Raw genomic sequence first — 17771 nt, 5'->3', positions numbered from 1 at the left:
AATTTAATTATTTATATCTTCAAAAATTAAAATACCTTTTTTTAAGGTTATGCAATTTATTAAAAGCCGAAAGGCCCGCAAGAGACAAAAAGCGAAGACAAAAAGAAAAAAGCAAATACAAACTGCCACTCAGGGCACCCTATCCTTGATATACAGATCAACTCGGTTGATAGCCCTACAATAGAGTTGCTTCTATTTTAGAAACAGCAATTGTTCCTCTTGCCCCAGGTAGTCCAAAGAACAGAGAGCAAATTAACACCCCCAAAGACATGCCCTTCCTCTAGGCCCCACCAACATACCAAGAGCGGAACAGACGCTCAATGTAACTCGGCATCACCAAGGAGACATTAAAGGAGAGTAGAGTAGTAAACCAAACTTCCCTAGCAAAGGGGCAATGGATGAATAGATGATCCACTAACTCCGCATCTTTGAGGTAGAGAAGGCGTATGTTCGGTAGCAACGTAGACTTTTTACAAAGATTGTCGATGGCAAGGACCCTATTACTACCAAAAAGCTAATCGAAAGACGAGACTTTTGGAGGGGCACCATAGCACCATACAAGGCCAATCTAGCTGTAGGAACCAAGATTTTCAAACTAGGCAATGACCAAATTGAAACACCTCGCTGAGAAAATTTAAAATTTATCATTCAACCATATCAGTGAATCTTTCACCCCTTGAGAAGGCTACAACACTTGCAAATGAGAAAGAAGCCACACCAAATCATCGATCTCCGAATCAGACAGATTCCTGTGACAAGGAGGGACCTACACGCCCCCATCCCCCAAAACAAGAAACAACGAGTGACTAAAACACCATCAACAGAATAGAGACTGGCCAGAGAAGACACCAAACATCTTCCCAAAATCCAACCCTAGACCCATCCCCAACAGCAAAACCCATACCAACAGACACTTTGTTCGTGACCCGAGCAACTGTCTTGCAGAGAAAGGATGCCTAGTAAAGAGACGAGTCCTTGATCCATTATCCCATGATGGAGGTGTCATATTTACTAGCAATAATGGACCTCCACAAGCTATCCTCCACCCTGAATCTCCACATCCACTTACCCAATAAGGTTGAATTTACACCATCCAAACATCTGATACTCATACCCCCGTCCACGAACAGTCTACACACCTCCCTCCAATTCAACACATGGAATGTGCCCTTAGCTACTCCACCTTGCCAAAGCAAGTCCCTCCTAAGCTTATCAATCCTAACAATGACAGACTTCGAACATCATAACGGCAACATAAAATATAGAGGGAGATTGGAAAGGGCAACCTTAATTAAGGTGATTCTACCACCAAAGGACAGAAGTCTAATTTTCCACAACAATAGCTTCCTCTCCATTCTCTCTATCACCTTGTCCCATAGGTGTTTCATAGGCTTACCAACATAGAGAGGCGAGCTGAGGTAAGAAGGAAGAGACCCAACCTAGCATCCAAAAATGCCAACCAAATGAGAAACATCCTCCTTATACAAGACGATCCCAAGAAGCTCACTTTTAGCCACATTAACCCTGAGCCCATAAACGACTTTAAAACATTTGATAATCCTCCTGAGGTTGTCCACCATAAACTCATCAGCCTCACAAGAAATAAGGGTATCATCAACAAATTGAAGGTGGCTGACATATTGGGGAACATTTTCAATCTCAAAGCCCTGAAAGTGGCCCTCGGATTGACCCTTAACCAGCATCCTACTCAGGGCTTCAGTTGCCACCACGAACAAAAAGGGGCACAGGGTTCCCCTTGAGGAAGGCCCCTCGAGGCTTTGAAGAAGCCAAATGGAGAACCATTAGAGAATCAAGAACCTCGCAGACAAGACATAGGCTTGGATCCAATGCCTACTTAGCCCTGCACCCAAACCGAGCCTGCATGTAATCGAGGAGGGACCAATCGATGTGTTCATACACTTTTTTCTAGATCCGGCTTACAGAAAACTCCTTACCTCCCAGCCCTGTGACACAAATCAAGGCTCTCATGGGCAATAAGAGCACTATCGAGCATTTACCTACCGAAGATGAAAGCACTCTAGCTGCCTTTGGCTCAAAATCTTGACAACAATTTTATAGGGACTGCCAATAAGGTTGATGGGCCTGAAATCTTTCAAGCATTCAGCACGTCCAAGCCTCAGGACAAGGACCATGAAAGAGCAGCCCATCTCTGACAAGATGCAACCAAATTCAATAAAAATAAAATAAAATTTCCTCAATGAAGCCCTAATAGATCCGACTTGATTGTCTCCTAGAAAATCTAGAAGAGGGCTAAGGGGAACCTATCTGGCGCCAAAGCTTTGTCCCTACCGAGATCCATCACAACAGCCTAGACTTCCTTCACACGGACAGGCATCTCGAGATCATCTGCCTCCTCTAGGGAGATACAAGCGCAGGACAAATATTGAGACTCAACTACACCTAGTTCTCACTCAAAAGCATATTCGAATAAAAACTAACAATAGCTTCACAAATGGAGCTCTTATCAACAACCTTCTTATCATCAACCAATAGCAAGGAGGTACAATTGGCTCGAGCTTTGGTAGTGGCTATCTCATGGAAGAACTTGGTAGTCTTATCACCTTCCTTGACCTAGGTTACTGGAGAGTGCTGACCTCACTTGATCTCATCCTCTTTAAATCTAGAACTATAATCGATAAAGAGCTAATCTTTAGCGGCCTTCTAGGCATCGAACAACAAGCCTCCTTTCTCGATGTTCAATGATTGAATTTCGTAGAGGATGGAATCCATCTTGATCTTCCTCTGCATGACCACTTCTTTCTTTCACACCTTAATCTTGACTTTCAACAGCTTCAACTTCTGGAAGAGCTTGAACCCAACACGACCTTCAACCTCAAAAGAGGACCACCAACCAGAGACCAAGGCTTGAAAACCTTCCACTTCAAGCCAAGCCGTCTCAAACTGAAAGGCTTAGAACCCTAGTCAACTTTATCAACCTCTAGAAGGATACAATAATGATCAGATACAGGTTTAGGGACGCTCCTTTGGCGCACCAATGGAAATCTTTGCACCCACCTAGGAGAGACCAAGAATCTATCCAACTTCGACATGACTGGACTCGCCTAGCCCTTAAACTAGGTGAACTTAACACCTCCAAATGGTAGACTCACTAGCTCGTACTTGAGAACCCAGTCTGAAAAGCCTAGCATGCTACTAGTGACCCCAATCTCTATGTAACTTCTCGTAGGGTGAAACAAACCACATTGAAATCACCACCCACACATCAATGAAGCTGCCGTCTATCGAGAGCAACAGATAACTCCTCACACAGGAGTGGGAGGAGAGCCAACTAATTTGGGTCATAAATCCCCAAGAAGACCCACCTGAGCCAGAGGAAGATGCCCGAAGAACTATAAGCACGAAGAACCAACCACTCCAACTGTCCTCCCTAGCCCAACTACTCGGATCCCAAAGAACCGGGATGCCTCAAGCCGATCTGACCGCATCAAGGGCTCCCACTCCACACCCCTACGCCCCAAACAGACTCAACCCAACCCTAATGGATCTTCTGGAGTTTAGTTTCCTAGATAACAATGAGGCGGACTTTGGACCGCTATTAAATATCCTTCATCAGGATGCGCTTCTAAAGGCATCAAGCCCACAGACATTCCAACTAAGGATCTTCATTAGATAATCAATCTGACCCCTCACCCCTTTCTCTTGCTTCTAGGAATAGCTCGAGCCATCCCACATGGATCAACCCCAAGGCTAGCCAGCTCCCTGCACCCCTTGGACGGTTTTGGAGACTTGTCTTTGAAACTCAGTTAAGGACATCCGAAGGCCTCTCTTTGACAAACGGAAAAAAGGCAACGCTCCTCATTGTGATCACCAAACATGACCCTGATTAGTCTTCCCACATGGTTGATCACCTCCCTACTCGATCGCTTCTACTTGACAGCTGCAACCAGACCCTCCGTAATTCCCAATGGGAGGTCAGAAGAACAAAGGATGCCAGTGGGAATCCAAACATCTTCCAAACACAAGGCCACTTGCTAAGGGAAACGTCCAAAGCTTCTTCTAAGAGGCCTAGCTCAACCACCACAAACGCTAGAGACTCAACTCACATCAAGAACCAAGGGGGAATCATCCAAAGGAATGGTAATTAGCGTGAGGGGGCAGAAGGCGCCCGGTAACCATGGGAATTGAGATCGAAGACCCGAGGCTGAGCACCAGAAGGGAACTAGGGAAAAGAATAAGAGGAAAGGGAATGAAAGACCTCCGAAAGGAAAGGGAATAAACGTGGGGAGCCACAAGTGGGAAAGTTAAAAAGATCTCCCACACGGGGGAATACCCCCAGGTCACTCGCACAAGAGAAAGGTTCCACACGAGAGCTACCCTCCTACGAAAGGCCAAAGTAGCCACATGGCGAAGCCTTCCCCGTCCCTTGTTCATCAATCCCCTCCGAAGAACGAGGTGAACACATGTCACTAGCGAATACATTTGGCCAAACAACCCCAAGGATAAGAGACATTGAGCCCCAAGGCAACGCCAACACACTAGGCAGCAACCTCCATCATAGCATTGACGTTATCCAATTGCACAACGCCACCTTGCTCAAAGGCTAAAGGGACACATGTTGAACTCTCTCTTCTCAATGAATGGAGTCTGAATAGTTGTCCAGGTGGCCATATATGCTCTGCCCAACTGACGTCATGAAGCAGCAAGGAAGCAGGACGCATTTCTCCAAAGCAGACACCTACTCCATCAAGCGTCCGAAGGACAATCTCAGAGCTCCTCATGGCAAGGGCACCAATCTAGGATTGCATTTGAAAGAGAAGACAGTGTTGCTCCATGATAGTAATGGGATCAGACAAACTGACCTCAGCATAGGTGTCCTGCCCCTACTTCACGACTGACAAAGCAAGGGACACATGGCACCTCCTCGAGAGTGGAAACACCTCCTAAAACAGTTCTCAAAGCCAGACCATGTGTCAGCTTCTCAGCACGAATGATGCCAGAAGGCGTCTAAGAAATGATCTCAACTCTCCACGTGGAAGGAATGCAGCCCGACGACTGCATTGAGCGGAGAGAACAACATGGCTCCACAATGGTGTAAAGGACAAGTGCAGGCACACCTCAAGAGAGTTGTCCTGCCACCACCTCCCGCGGAGGAGGGGCACGTGTTGCCTCTACAGAGACAGATGGGGCCTCTCGAAAGGAACTATCGATTTCCACCGCACACATGGACCTCCTGAGATCAAGTGGTCCATAGGAGCACCAGACAAGAACTCTGCCACCACCCGCAGACGTTGTAGCTTTCCTCGCCAACCCTCCAGGCCCACCATCATGACTTTCAGTGTCAACTCTTCCATGCTGACGGTCTACCTCGCACTCCCGCACTACCCGGACCAAAAATTCTTCCCTAACAAAGACCGAAATAAATCCAGGCACCATAGTCGCCTTCTTCAACCAAACATAGATCCTCATCGATCAGAGATGTTCCCTTCTCTCCATGGCCTGGTCAATGGAAACCACCTCCACGAAGCAAGAACTCACCACCACAAGAACCTCCTTAAACCAAAGCTCCAGGGAGAGCTCCCAATCGAAATAGGGATCAACCCAACCAAGCTTCAACCAGTCAGCCCACTTACAGATGGAAATGGTTGGACCATCTATAAAAACCTGACCGGCAAGAACATATATGTCCACATTTTACGATTACCATAGAGAGATCCAAAACTCCAATTTGTTGAGTGGCAAAGGAGAAAGTTGTTCACACCCAAACTATAGCACTAATCAAGCCACCACATGAGATCAACAGCAGAGGCCCCAACTTTAATAACACCATATGGCTCCACTATAGGGCCTGCCAAGCTTTAGCGACCACCTGAGGGTGGATCCTCACCTTCAACCCTTGCGAGGATACCATCTCCAAAACCCAAACGAGATTCTCCTTCTCAGAAGCCATAGAATCCACAAGACCAAAGACTAAACCTTCTGCTCAGACAGCAACCGAAGGATGCCCCACTACAGCCAACATTTACAGTATCTTGCAATATCACCAATATATCCCACGATATATATGTCATCCCAACTGGGCGATACAAAGCCCAGCTTTAATATCCATTTTTCATGGTATCGTGCAATATATCACACAATATCGCGATATATTGTGGATCTTGCAATATCGTGAGATATACATATAAACTCCTTTATAAATTCTTAATGCATCGTGTGATATATCGATATCGAGTGCAATATCGAAAGGGATAAAAGGAAGCAACATTCTTTGGTATGGAAAATCCTTAAAAATTCACAAAACTCGTTCTTTTAGCAAAAAAAAAAAAAACATATTAGCTGATATATCTTGTATCCCACTTGTGCGATACGAAACGCATAGGTAGTGCCGATATATCCTACATATTCGATCCATTTTCGATTTTCGATTTTCAATCCATGTTTTTATTGTAAATCACGTTAAACTAGTGTCAAATGGTTACAAATTTATGATTCTTCATATTTTCCATGAAAAGTCATGGATTTGGAACTTCGATTTCGAGAATTAGGGAAGATGGGTCAAGTTGCGGAAAATTGAGAAAAATCAAAATTTCTCAATTTCTTGCAAATCAATTGCAATCTTTGTATCCAAACACAAAATTAAAGATGTAACTTGATCTAGTGATTCTTCTTTTGGTTTTGAATGTATTGCATGTATTTCCATACATGTCTTCTTACATTTATAAATTATATGAATAGACTTTGAATATACTTGCATTAGTTCAGTTGGAAAGCGCATATATGAGGACCCCATACAAAGGAAACCCCTATTATATGCACTTTTTTTTTCTAATGTTTTGATTTCTAAGTGTGTATTAATGTCTTTTTCAATAATCCCTGAAGTTTCATTAAAAAATTTGACCAATTTCTCAATGTTCCCATGTTTCCCAACAACGGTGATACATTATGCGATATAACCGATATATCCCATGCGATAACGAAAATATATCCGTATCCAAGGGTGTGATACATTACGCGATAACAATATTTACAACATTGCCTAGTACATTGTATGGTGATTTCGACAAGTCCACTCTAGTGTGTTGGAAGAAAACCCTCGAAATTTCTCTAAAATCGCGATCAGAAGCTTCTTAGGGTTGGATTCTAAACAGTGCATATTTTTTTAGTTTTAATTCTTTTTTTATATGTTGTAAATAGTGTCACATGGTAAGAAATCCATGACTCTTCATGTTTTCCATGAAAATTTATTGATTTGGAGCTTCGATTTTGAGATTAAGGGAAGATGGGCGGAGTTGTGGAAAATTAGGGGAAAAATTTAAAAATTTAAAAATCAATTTTTTTTTCCAAATCAGTTGTAATTTTAGTCTCCAAACATAAAATCAAACATGTATATAACCGGGCGTCATGGGTTTACTCCCCACAAACATGAGTTCAATTCCCCTTCCCGGGATTACCCAATGCACGTTGTTTGTGGGTGATTACGTGCATCCGCAAGGATTAGTCCCACCTTAAAAGGGGGCAAGAACACCCTGTCGTCATAATAATAATAATAATAATATGTATATAACCCAATCTACACATTCTTCGAAATTTGGAAATTTTTCAGGAAAAAATATTTTTTAATTAAAAATAATTAAAATAATTTTCAAAATCCACTAGTATATTTCTAGTTTTCTATTTTTTTTTCTTTTTCTTTTGAATATAATACTTGTGTTTCCATACATATCTTCTAACATTTATAAATTTTATTAATTGAGTTTGAATATAGTTGCATTAGTTTAGCCAGACGGTGCATAAATTAGGACCCTAAAGAAAGGAAACCTATTATGTGCACTTATTCTTTGTCATTTTTTTATCTTTAAGTGTGCATTGGTGTCTTTTTTAACTATACCTAAAGTTTCATTGTAAAATTCAACCAATTTTCCAATGTTTCCCCATGTTTCCCAACAACAACAATAAATTATGTGATACAAGTTACAACTAATATATCCAATGTGATAACTAATATGTATCTGTATCCTAAGGGTGCAATACATTATGCGATAATGATACAAAAAACATCGACCACAACCTCCTTGAAGGATGAGGGTACCCCACTCTACAACCCCTCTCTGCCATCAGACCTAGATGGTGGTAGATCAACCTTGCTACCCCCGGCAATCAACCCCCTGAAGCCTTTTCCCTCTCGTCTTCCTCAATTCCTGATTCACCACCATTGGCCCGTAGTGGGCTTTTTTAGTACGAATTTCCTTATGGTCGAATATCCTCCCCTTTAATCCCTCAATTTCCCTAGACAAATCTTCATCGCTACTCATGCGAACGAAGGCAAACCCCTGAATGGTTGTCGACCCCTTAGCCGTAAGTATAATAACCTCTCTCACTGAACCAAACTGCCTAAAAACTCGGGAGAAGTTCAGTTCCATCCACTCCTTCGGGAAGATGTTGATGCAGATGGTAGGTTGTTCTTTCAAAGAATCTACCAGCTTAAGAGCTCTCTTCCTTTGCCACATTTTTCTCCCTTTGCCTGTTGGGATCCAAACCCCACTACCATCATCATAATCGATTTTAGAGAGGAGATCTGACTGAAGATCAACGACACCTTTCCCTTTACATGGGTGCCTCCTTCCCTCCGACGAACTCCAAACTCTGGTTCGCAAACCCACACAACTCCCCTTATTTTAGATGGCCCACCACCTCTTATTTTGTCATAGCTTGGACCACTCTGGCGATGGCGAAAGGAAGAGAGATCTCTGTCTCAAATGTGGAAACCAAAAGATCTCCCCCGAGCTCTTACCTTGATGATTTTTAGATCGCTCAGCGAATCAGGTAACCCCACTCGAGCCCCCCTCTTCTCTCTCTTTTAACTATAATCCTCTCGACCCTTCTCTCTTACAAACAACCTTCTTCTTTCTCAAACCTTTAATGTATCCTTATTTAACTTTTCAAAAAATAATTACAACTTTAAATTTTTATTTTATTTTAATGTTTTCTTATGGTTCCATGTTTACTATCAATGGGTTGCATTTGTTAATGGAAAATTAGGTTATTTAAAAAATATATATTTTTAAAAGTAAAATTTTGTTTATATATATATATAAAAATAAAAATAAAAAATCCATTTGAAAAAAAATATGTATGGATGCATGGTTGTCTCATGAAATGCATGTATGTGTGTATATGTATGCATGGATGGATAATGGATGCGTGAATGTATATATGCATGCATGGATGGATCATGGATGCGTGTATGCATACATGCAGGCATGGATGGATGGATCGTGCATGTGCATGCATGGATGGATCATGCGTGTGTGCATGTATGTATTATATATGCATGCATGGATGGATGGATGGATGGATCATGTGTGTGCATGCATGCATGGATGGATGGATCATGCATGTGTGTGTGCGCATGCATGGATGGATGGATCATGCATGTGTGTGTGTGCATGACATTTATATGTATGCATGCAACCATGGATCAATGGACAGATGCGTATGAGGGATGGCCAAATAGGTATGTTTTTCAAGTCTTTTAGTTATTGTTTGATACCAACATTTGTATGATACGAACTCATTTAGGTTACTATTGCACTGGTTTTTTGTGACAGCACATGCTTTAGACCCATATTGAATGAAAACTTATTATGTATGATTCTCTTTTGCAATTTTTCTTCCTAAATATGTAAATACGTATCCTTTAGCACTCCTAAAGTTTCATTGAAAAATTCCACCGTTTTCCCATAGTCAGCGATACATTTCTTGGTATCAACGATATAGCAGCGATAAAGATACATGTTTTTGTATCACCGTTTTTGTATCCCCGGTTGGCAATACATGTAATGATACCGATAGTACAAACATTGATTTGACCAGTCCCAAACAAAACAGCGATGACTTGGGAAAAACCGAATCATATGATATGACTTTGAACTACTCTGAAGTCACTACCACCAAAAGAAACGAAAAGAAAAGAGATACTATGATCATACGCTTGCTTCAAAGGCACTGGAAGGGAAAATAAAAGCTCGATTTCGTTTTGGTCCGTTTAAATTGTTGTGGTCCCCATTTGAATCTGGTGACTCATCCTGGTCCCGATCGAAATGATAAACTAAGGTTAAACCAAGCCATCTTGGATGACATTTTGAACCATGCTCTCAAGTCACTACCACTAGATGAAAGAAAAAGAAAAGGGACCCAATTGTTAAGAACCTAACCAATACGCCAAAAGCCCCAGGACTAATGGAACGTGTTAAGCTAGACTCTTTAAACCATTGGGACCGTAACACAATATGATCACATTTCTATTTCGAAATGCACTAAACGGGAAAATAATAGCTCCATGTTTCGTACAATTCCCATACTAGTGCTAGCGAATTCTCAAGTAAGAAGAAGAAACCTTACAAACAAAGAAATCCCAATGCTAGCCTAACTTCTACAGTCCCCCATGAAAATCTACCTTGTGAGAAATGCTGACAACAGTATCTTGTGGAAGGGTGAGCAAAATGGGATGTCTACTTATCCTTCAAGGTGTTTGCATCCATGACTAAAACAAGAAGCCCACCAATGTCCAAGTGCCAACATTCCATCTAAATTCTCTATTTGTTATTGGCCTCACGTAAAATTCAAACTTGTGATTGCCTAGACAGGCATCATTGGGCTAGTTGACAGTTGACACATGCTCCCACTTCAAAATAGATTGAAACAGAACTTTTGATTACGTACAAAACAATGGACCATTGACTATGCACAAAAAAGTTGTGTTCAATGTTTGTAGTCATTTTCTCAATTTTTTTTTGTCATGCCCTGGGTGCTACCTCAGAGTTTTGGATCTGTTCAAGTCTTGGCCAACGGGTCCCTTACAGCTGAAAGGGTAAACTTTTGACACACATGTTCCCAGGCACGGTTTCCGGAATAGTTGGCTCAAAAGGAATGCTAGAATCACTCAATGTAAAGACATCCCAATAAACAAGCTTGTAGAAAAATAAATCACGGTGATGCTAATTTGTTGGGCCTTCTGCAGTAAAGGGTTCTGGGGAATCACTGTGATGATTTCCTTCTGTCCTTCAGGACTGGAAGGAGGTTGTGCAGGGGGGAAAAACCTAAGCTGCAGCAGAATACGATTTGAAAGCACTGCAACCAGGTGCGCTTAAGTTAAATATAGATGGGTACTTCTATGGTAACCTGGGTACAGCTGGGATTGATCGAGTCACAATTTAGGGTAATTGCAAGGGGGATGATCCACCAAAATTGGGCGGAGCTCCTTCAGTGTAATTGGCAACAACCAGAACCTGAGGTGAGGTGGGCAGCCCCACCGAAGGCTTCATTCAAAATCAATTTCAACAGATGCTCTTTGGCAATCCTGAGACTGCTGGGGTGGGTGAGACACTGTGACAGCAGAGGGGTCTCAATCGCCAATTTTTCAGAGCCAGATTGGGAGAAATTATTCGAATTACCCAAAAGCTGCCGCAGAGCTTCAAGCTATAAAGGTGCCTGTTAGTTTTAATTTCTTCCAAGCTATCATTGAAGGGTCTCTTTGAACACCATCACGTGGAACACTTCAAATGTTTGCCCATGGTGGGTGGCAGATATCATTGAGGTGTTCTCCAATCTGTGTAGATCCTGTCAGGTGACATTCTATAGGGTAAATAAAGAAGCCAGTGGTCGAGCAGATTCTCTAGCAAACCCAGAAGAAATGGGGTCTGTTGTGTTGGTGTTTACTTTTTTGGGCAGTTGAGTTGCTTCAGCCCGCTTCTTTGTAGCTCCTTTTTTTTCTTTTTCTCTCAATAAATTTTGCATTGCTCATACAAAAAGGGGTTTCCTAGACTATAATGTGGGCCATTTCCACAAAATGATGCACAATGTGATCATAGGTCAGCCACACTCCATGATTGGCTAATGCAGTGGGGCACACCACATGTACAGTCAACACTCTTCCTCAAGCTAGTGCACAAATGTCATCAATACGTAGCTTGGAACAAATTCTTTCATACTGACTCGGCCAAGTGCTTCAGCGAAAATTTCTTCTTCTTTTTTCGAAAGGGGAGACCAATTGTATTAGGCACAAAAAGCAAAACTTGAGAGGACAATGAGTCATCATCCTTGGAAGCAAGGACATCTCTACAGGGAACAGACCTCGCCCAGCCAAAATCTGAAAGATACAAAAGAACTGCCCAACACAGGACACAATCGAATGCCAATCATGCATACGGTATGCTAGAGTCCTTCCTTGAATTGGGATCAACAATGGCCCAGCTAGCGATCATAAAAGGGATTTTCTTTTTCAACCAAGCCAGTAAATTTCTTTACTCTTGAAAATTCTAAGATTTCTCTTTCCAAATCCCACAAATGATGGCAATAGGAACCTTTCAACAATAATGTTCCTGTGAGACGGAAATGGGCCTTTCTCCCAATCATCAGTAAGGTCTGAGATCGAATTGTTAGCAGTACAAGGTACTATGAGAAACGTGAAGAAATGCTCCTGTTAGACTAAAGTGGGCCATTCCCAATCCTTAATAAGGTCCAACAGCACATTGTTAACAGTCCAAGATACTCCGAAAAGAATGAAGAAATGGTTCCAACTTCTCTCGCAATATTAAAACGAAAGAAAAGGCAGTTCCCCATTTATCTCTCCCAGAAAATTGAACATCTTAGGGTAAAACATTTATGCTATTACCAGTAGCAGATGAAATCATCCAAAAATGTGCTTCAGAAGATAGCACTTTCAGCACTAAACAAAACCTAATACAATCAATTAACAGATAATCAACTTTCCTGCAGTATCAGCTGAGTTGTCATTCAATTAATAGGGATTTTTAATACACCTATTGGCTCCCCATCCAAAAGTTCCACACTCTAAGCCATTACACTAAAGTAATTGAAATGGATTGCACCCCAAGCATTACAAACTAGTAGGCAATGAATAGAATGCAGAACTACGGATTAATATAAACAGGAAGGTAACGCAAACTTCATGTTCATCCGAACTACAAGCAAGAAGAAGGGTACCATACTTCGAACATTGCATCAACTTTTCCAGTTTTAGCACAAGTTGATATTAGTGTTGTGTAAAGTTTGCAGTCAACTTGTAGTCCCGCCTTCTTGACAACTAGCAGCACCCGGAAAGCTCCTGCATGCAGTCATTTATAGGTGAAGTAAATTATTATTGAAGGCTTAGTAAGAAAATAAACCAGGTTGAACCGCAAATTAGCACCAAGCAGATATTGAAATGGTTACCCTCTGAATCTTGTGAACTGGCACAAACTGACAAGAGCATATTAAATGTACTAAGTGTTGGCTTCTTAATCAATTTAGCAAAACGAAATGCCTCTTTTACAGCCTTTTTGCTTTTACATGTCTTAAGAAACCTCGCATGATAAATCTGAAACAAGAATAAAATCAATAGATTCCCAATACAGATGAATAAAACAACAAGCTAAGATGGCTCCAAAACATGACAACTGAAGGCAAGAGCTTAACCTTATCCATATCCAACAATCCCTTTCTTTCCATGCTTTCCAGCAACTCAATGCAATCAATTAACCTGATAAGCAAAAGACATCCATAATTTCATGGTTAAGCCAAGAAAACTTGGAGAAGTAGAACCAGTAACATTAGTTCAAAAAAGCCAACAAACCAACTTTAGAGCAAAGATATTCTAATCTCTTTTATTCATGATATCCAAATACATGAAAACAACCACTTCATCCTATCTGAAAATAAAGCAAAAATGGATCCATGACTTAAAAGCGGAAGATGAATGGTACCTTCCATCTCTCAGCAAACGATTGTAAGTATTCAAGAATTCTGATGGGTCGCTTTTACCTTTGACAGGGATACCATTTGGTCGAGGAGATCTTGACAAATCCCAATTAACATTTTGATCAATGGGTCTTGCATCTCTCAAAAAGCCCCTGGTTTTGAAAGATTCTTTTCGTTTACTTGCTGAGCCGTTTTTAGAAAATGCATGGGGCACTTCTCCTCGTAAAACCCCTGAAATTTGCACGTACACAATCTAAAACAAGCCAGTACGATTTGAGATCGAGAATGCTGAGATTCATTATATTCATAGAAGTAAAATGTGAGTCGTGGCTAGGGGAAAGAGGAAGATAACAAAATCAAAAAAGAAAGAAAGAAACCAGGCTAAAAGTACTGCACATGTTAACACGCTTAACCTCTAGCGTGAGAAAAGTTGTTTGCTGATGCTTTGACCTCCAACAGTTTTCCAGGCACTACCGGCAGTGAAACGTTATTGTTATTCTGTAATGAGATATGAGGAGATATTGTGCTTGTACCCCAGAAGGTTGATATAGAGCTCACCCCAGCTTCTTTCTCTTCATAAAATGTGTGAAGTTCTTCTCTCGCAAATGCACTGAGCCCATTAGAGTTTGAGACTTGAAGTTCACTCTCTTCAGCCATCCCTTGGTGTAGCTCATCATCATGATTAACTTCTGCAACCATGTCCTTCATGGGAACAACAGAGCCACTTAAAGCAGGTTCAACCACTACCCTAGGCACCTTGGAGTTTATCCCAGCTTCTTGAACACCACTCAATAAAAGTTCTGGCATATCAGTTGCTGAGTTTTCCAGTTCCAGCACACCTGCCTCACTAAGCATCACAGAAGGAAGAGCAATGCCCATATTTTCTTTTGTTAGCGGGGAACCAGTGTCACTGGAACTTGAAGCAAGAACTTCAGAACCGGTTTCTTCTGAAATTTCAGCTGTTATAGTTTCTTCATGTTTCAAAGCAGTTGCATGAAACTTCAACATGCATTCCTTGTCAGGAGCATGGCCTTTCTCGCTACAAATATTGTCACCAGCTTCCTCAGATATGCCTTCCCTCTCCCTCTCCTCCATCAAGGTCTTCGAAGAGAAATCCCCTGGACCTTCAATCTGACTCTCAATGTTTCCCCACTTTGTCGCACCTCCAGTGTGTTTAGAAAAAGGGAGATTTTTTAGGATATTAGGGTCTTGGGGACCTGAAAGCTACAGCATCAGCACAAGCGTTAGTAGCTTGCTTCTAGAACCAAGTGTACTTCACATGAACAGAATCCAAAACACAAGCCATTGATAATATCTTGGAAATTTACATAACTCACTAGAAAATAAGCAGATTCTCCAACTTGTGATGAGTTATACTAAACATATCAAGTACTGAAACAATAGATACATTATAGTGTGACCACAAACATTGAGGTGCTAACTGAACATGTTGCCCTTGCAGATACCTGCATTGTAAAGCAGCAGCAGGATTCAATTCACATCAATATTTGAATGTAAGGCTCTTTCTGGGTATGACACATGAATGCGCAGAGTAACGCTTTGTGGACAAAGCCAATTCGTAAAACTAGATATGTAAAACAAAGTAAATCTAATTCTACCATGGTAACCAGCACTGGCTATCATACTGGAGGTGATTCTCGATCATTGAGATCGAAAGTTGGTTATTACTACTCACGTTTTGAGGTGAGAAATGAAATTTTCCTGCAACTAAGTTTAACAAAGGACGACAAATCAAGCATGGTTTCAGGAAAAGCAATGAGAAAGGAAGTGTAGAAGAAGGAAGTCTAGCAATGTAACGTCTCGGAAAAACCCGTACAAAGACCCGAGTACCACCTCAGGCAGAAATTACTCAGGACCAAAACCTTTAGAAAATTAGGTTAATGTTAGCAAGTACTAAACTAGAGTGCTTGTGAAATTAGCACTAATCACTTTAAATATGATCTGCAAGACCCAAAACGTGCAGAATCATTAACGCTATATTACCTTGAAATCTAGAATCCGTCCTTAAACCCGGTTGCTCTCGAAAGCACACCGAAACTCCGTATCGGACCTGGACCGCACGTCGAAAGTCCGATTACCGCGAAACTATACAGTTATGACCGCATTACTGGACTTAACAACCCCATCGGAAATCAAGTCCTAATTATGTCTAAAAATGCACAACTTGAGCCCAGAGCAAAGTGTGTGAGAAACGTGAAAATATTTAGAAATAAAAATTCGAATTTAAGTAATCTAAGTCGTGTCAATTGCGGGCCAAATATAAGGATTCAGACCATTAGAATCTGACCCAAATACACCCTCGGATCAGGAGAAATGTCCCACACATGTCGATGTACTTGTGGCCCTGATCGAGTGACCGTGACCGTTGAACTGAAACCGGTCCGCCACGGCTGATCTGTAAATCCGATTGGAACGAAAACTCAGCCTGACCTAGATCCATGGTCAGGGAGCTTAAGTCTGACCGCACGTGGAAAAGGGGGCCACCAGAAGTACTCCGTTGGACCGGAACAGTCCGTATTTGGATATAACCTACGTATACCTTGGCCCTGGGGCTATTCCCATCAAACCTGGGCCTATATAAGGACCTTAAACTCTCTCTCTCTCACCCCATACGAATTTGAGAAACCCTAGGGGAGAGAGGAGAGAAAAGAGAAGGGAAAAGAGAGAAAGTGAGAGTGAGAGTTGGAGATTCTTCCTGGGATTCGATCCCACTATTCCACGCACTCAACCACCACTCCTGTATCGCTATACAGGCGATTCCGATTCCGTTCTTAGGTAAGAAAACCTAACCCTAATCTGTTTTAGGGTTTTAGATAGTGTAAGTTATGAAATAGCTAACCTAATTTATGCTATAGGTTGCCAATCTACCGTAGATAAAGACTTAGCTTTAAAACTGAGTTCGTTACGAGTTTACCGGCGAAAGGTGCGGACTATAAACGTATAGGTTATGGTTTTCAAGGCTTTCAATGTCGGTTAATGGTTTATTACTGATGTGGGTGCTATTTCACATGCCAAATGCGATGTTTGTTTCGCGTTTCAGATATGTATGAACTATGTGGAGTTTAGTGTATTCCATGTATTTGTAGAAAAGACTGTATATGTATGGAATTTGAAAGTGGGTTTGCCATGATTAATTGCCGTGTATATATGCAAGATGTATGTGTAACAACTCCTTGATGAAAGGATTTGTCCAAATACATGTTATCCCAACGCGTATGTTATAAAGCGTAGCCTAGGTGTTTGTGAAAATGTCTGAATGAGTGGAGGATTTGCATTCGTGCTCGCCATGACAAATTGTTGTGGGTATATGGTTGTTGTGTAGGCGGCAACCCCTTGGCGAAAGGTTTTGCCCTAATACACATTATAATCAACATACGTTGTGTATGTTAAAAAGGTGTAGTCTAAGTGTTCGTAAAAATGTCTGAATGAGCAAGTACCTGGCATCAGGTACTTTATTTGGGTGTTGAGATAAGATTCTCAACTACCTTGACTATGTGTATGATTTCCTCCATGCAATTTATATTATATCGTCTGTTTTACTTATCAAATGCGCATGTGTGGATTCCTGTGTATGTTGTACTTCATAACATGCTCAAATGGTTATAGGATTGAAATTATACGTTTATTACTGCTTTAACTATTTCATACGAATACTTGTTATAATTGAATGTGTTTGGGACTACGATATAGTCCAGGCAATCGGTAAAAGGCCTTGATTTGGTGGCTGAGGTTGTTTTCGCCCCACAGGACGTGTTCGATGAGTCCGAGCCGTACTTCAGTTGTCGACGGTGGTTAGGCCATACGGAGTGCTCGTGCACTTCATGTCGATCAATTCGATGTGCGCTCATACCAGTCGAACTCGTCAAGTAACCCGATGTATGTTCACCATGTATGGACGCTACTGCTTGAATCTAAGGTACCAAACTCACCAGTGAAAAACCCCTTTAACCTTGGTACATCGATCCGCTAAGACTCATGAGTCGGGCATGATGGTATGGGACACCGTGGTC

General features: G+C 41.6%; 1 protein-coding gene across 2 annotated transcripts in view; it reads right to left on the bottom strand.

The window, feature by feature from the left end:
• Positions 1 to 17771, bottom strand: part of LOC131237314 (pentatricopeptide repeat-containing protein MRL1, chloroplastic) — a 141212-nt gene that overhangs the window by 104391 nt on the left and 19050 nt on the right. Inside the window, exons 2-6 of one of the 2 annotated variants that reach the window (XM_058235020.1) lie at positions 14154 to 14964; positions 13746 to 13971; positions 13459 to 13522; positions 13216 to 13360; positions 12993 to 13108 (exon numbers count right to left, since the gene is read on the bottom strand). In XM_058235020.1, the coding sequence (XP_058091003.1) occupies positions 12993 to 13108; positions 13216 to 13360; positions 13459 to 13522; positions 13746 to 13971; positions 14154 to 14964 (1362 nt within the window). The remainder of the gene's footprint in view (positions 1 to 12992; positions 13109 to 13215; positions 13361 to 13458; positions 13523 to 13745; positions 13972 to 14153; positions 14965 to 17771) is intronic. The other variant, XM_058235021.1, reaches the window with a different exon arrangement.

The sequence above is a fragment of the Magnolia sinica genome, chromosome 2 (assembly GCF_029962835.1).
Source record: "Magnolia sinica isolate HGM2019 chromosome 2, MsV1, whole genome shotgun sequence".
Taxonomy (NCBI): domain Eukaryota; kingdom Viridiplantae; phylum Streptophyta; class Magnoliopsida; order Magnoliales; family Magnoliaceae; genus Magnolia; species Magnolia sinica.
Note: the sequence above shows the minus strand (reverse complement) of the source record. Positions and strands in the feature narration are given on the sequence as shown.